At 35.6% G+C, this 3,692-nt stretch overlaps 1 protein-coding gene across 1 annotated transcript; it reads left to right on the top strand.

Annotated features, from left to right (window-relative positions):
* The first annotated feature begins 273 nt into the window (after window positions 1-273).
* Window positions 274-3,132, top strand: LOC114194007 (Ras guanine nucleotide exchange factor K). The gene is made up of 4 exons (XM_028084031.2): window positions 274-889; window positions 1,697-2,234; window positions 2,317-2,575; window positions 2,647-3,132. Exons 1-4 carry the CDS (start codon window positions 462-464, stop codon window positions 2,784-2,786), a joined length of 1,365 nt encoding a protein of 454 aa, XP_027939832.1. The 5' UTR covers window positions 274-461; the 3' UTR covers window positions 2,787-3,132.
* Window positions 3,133-3,692: the final 560 nt, after the last annotated feature.

The raw sequence follows: 3,692 nt of genomic DNA on the forward strand, positions 1-3,692 counted from the left end.
CTCCTCCCATACCCTTTATTCCTGGCTTCAAACTGTAACCTCCAGCCCAAGGCAAAAAGAGAAAACTCACGAGATTAAGCAAGGTTTCTGCTTTCTACCTTTTCTTGTGTCCACCGTAAATGTTACTGAACTTCCATAAAGTTCCACACTAAAGCGAAGATAAAATGACGATTTATACACATCCTTTGCTTCCAACAACAAAAAATGGTGAGGAGTTCATGATATAAAAAAGACAATATTTAAGTTCTAGATAACTCTAATACATTAATTTTTAAGTAAAAAAGTTGTTCCAGTATGCTATAACTATACATCATATCTTAATTAATCGTGATGCTTCAGTAGTTAATCCCAACAACATCAGAGTAGAAATAAACACAATCATTGCATTCTTGCTTCTTACAACTCCACAATATTTCTTCACTAAAAAAGACTGTCTCTGTTCTTAACATTCTCAATAAACGATGAATCCCTCCAAACCCAACAACACAAGCATTGACATTGAACCCTCAAACAGAAGAGTGTCTTTTGCTGAAAACAACCCAAATGAAGAACAGCAACCCCACCAGCTCCAACCCATAAACAGCAGTGTTCCCTTGCTCCTACAGCCATCATATGCGAGATCAAAGTCCATGATCTTCGATGAACTGCGAAACTTTCGCATCAGCCTCAAGTGGTGTGCCCTTGACCACTCTTCATGCATTGGAAAACTCATATCCTACGTGACTTTCATCTTCTTCACCATCCTTGTTCCTCTTCTCACGTCTATCTTCGTTGAAATCCCTACTTCCGCACCAGAAGATGACCCCTTCTCTTTCAACAAGCTTGTTCAACTACCAGAATCTGGCCTCGCCATTATTTCCTTCTTTACAATCTCCAGTTTCTTCAGAAGGTATACTAAAACAAACACCTCACCTCATCCTACGCGTATATGTGATATTTTTGCATAAATAGCTTTATACATTGTTAGTTATATTATTGGTTAAACATCTTTTGAACTTGTTTTTCCTCATATTTCTTTCTTTCTAATCAACTTCGACTTCTTCTTTTCATCTACTTTATCACCGTATCTAATTTTTCTTTGTAAGAACTTCTAGGAAAAAGGAGAAATTGTCTCCATATAATTAAAACTACAATAATTATAGTAAGGAGATAACAGTTATTATGTTTTTATTTTATTGCTTTTTAATTTTATAAGATGAAATGAATAACACTTAACTACATGCATATATAAATTAATGAAAAGCATGCAATACTAGGCTATTTAATAATTTCTTAAAAGGTATATACTATTATAATTCCAATATAAGTAATACCATTAAACCTCAGGAACTAGAATCCTGTCCGTTAACATTTGGAAAGATTTTCAAATCTAAGTCAATTGATTCAATGTAAGAAAACAAAAGTTGAAATACATCTTGCAATATAAAAGCACTTGAAATCAAGGTTACAAGAAAGTAATTAGCACAGTTTATTTATTAGAAAATCATTTTAAGCATACTTCAATCCTAGAAAAATTATTATTGTTGTACAGAAAAAGTTTATCAACATTCAATATATATAAATATAGAGAGAGTATATTTATGTAGGATGTATGTGATAAGAAGAGAAATAAAAAAGAAGTATGTAATAAGTTATATGGAATCAACAAAATTGAAGGTTAAGAACAGAAATGATTTGAGGGATGTTTGTGATGCAGGTATGGGCTTAGACAGCTTCTGTTCCTAGACGCTTTGCAAGAAGACACAAACTATGTTCGACGCGGGTACACACGAGAGCTTGAGAAGGCATTCAGATACTTGACATACATAATCCTACCCTCGTTCTTGGTGGAGCTTGTCCACAAGATTATATTCTTTTCAGCAGTGAAGATCTCAGGAGCAGACTCAAGACCCGGGTTTCCTCTGAACTCAATCGTGTTTGTGTTGGTGTTGGTGTGTTGGGTTTACAGAACAGGGGTGTTCCTGTTGGTGTGTGTGCTGTTCAGACTCACATGTGAGCTTCAGAAGCTTAGGTTTGAAGGGGTACACAAACTGTTTGAAGGGTGTGGGTCAGAGGCAGGGGTGATATTCAAAGAGCATGTGAGGATCAGGAGACAGTTGTGGGTCACGAGTCATAGGTATAGATTCTTCATAATTGGATGTGTCGTTACCATCACTGTTAGTCAGCTCGGTGCTCTGCTCCTCGTTTTGGCTTCCAACTCTGATAAGACCTTCTTCAATTCTGGTGACCTTCTGGTAATAAGCTCTACTATTCATTAATTAGCTTCTTTTTCAAACTACCCCAATTACAATTTTCAATCACAATTTTTCCATGCAGATTTGTTCGGCAGTGCAACTGAGTGGCTTCTTCTTATGCATTTTGGGAGCAGCCAGAATCACGCACAGAGCACAGGGAATAGTCGCAATTGCCACAAGATGGCACATGCTCGTCACCACTGCATCTGCTGAATCAGAGCATTGCAAATCTCAGGTGTCTGAGGGCCTCGCTAGTGACACTGATTCTGATGATTCCTCCAACATACACGTATCAGTCATCCCGCCACAACTTTCATCTTTCCAAACCCGACAAACTTTAAGTGAGTTTTTATGATGTTCTAATTGAAAATGAGGCTTAAACTAATCTCTTTATGATGTTCTACTTTTACAGTAACATATTTACAGCACAATCACGGGGGAATAACGGTGTATGGGTATTCACTTGATCGAGGATTGCTTCATACTCTATTTGCCTTCGAGTTTTCCCTAGTGCTATGGATTCTGAGTAAGGTGGTTGTGTTGGCCAAGTAACCAAGTAACCAAGTATTCAAGTCTAAAAGAAGCCTTTGCATGGACCAACGAACATTATAAGGATATCTCTTCTAGTTGGCTCCATTTTTTTTGTAATTATTAATTTTCAAATTACTTCAATTGCACTATAGTAGCTGTTATTACAAATATCGGGTGAACACAACAATACTATCTTATCTCCAACGTCTCTCATGTAGTCTAGTAGCATCCTTATTAGCTTTTGTTCGTCAAACAATGGTCGTTTTTGTCTTTGATGTTCGAGTAGTGGTTACCTTTTTGTGTACTCAATCGATGGGGAGATATATGTATGGCAAATTAAAATGGTCACATTTTTATATTACTTTTATTGGAATGTTTTTTCTATGGCCTATATGTTAATCACACATCATCTTTAATCTTAGTTAAGTGGTTACCTAATACAATTAAAATCAATTTCTTGTTTTGAGATATTGTCAGATTCGTGTTGACAAAACCTATATATTTGTCCGCTGCTAATTAATTTTAAACAAAAAATAACGGAAAGAAAGTATACATGGTAGGTCAAACAACTTAACAAAAAGCAAGTTGTTAGGTAGAAACGAGATGCAGAAAAAACTAAACTGAAGGAACAAAACTAATTGTATTTCACAGTCACATTTTACAAAGGAATGAGGTATATATATATATATATATATATATATATATATAGCCACACATTCAAAACTGAAATTACAACATAAACTTAAGAGACGTTTTATTTAACACCTAATAGCACTGTGAGGTATTTAACTTAATACCTAACACTCTTCCTTAAGTCAAATTGATTTTGACATTAACAATGCCAACAACATCTCTCAACCAGCGAAACCTTTCTGCTCTAAATGCTTTAGTGAACAAATCTGCCAACTGCAATTCAGATGTGCAGTG

Source organism: Vigna unguiculata, chromosome 8 (genome assembly GCF_037176805.1).
Source record: "Vigna unguiculata cultivar grain cowpea cultivar isolate G323 ecotype 2 chromosome 8, ASM3717680v1, whole genome shotgun sequence".
In the NCBI taxonomy this organism is placed as follows: domain Eukaryota; kingdom Viridiplantae; phylum Streptophyta; class Magnoliopsida; order Fabales; family Fabaceae; genus Vigna; species Vigna unguiculata.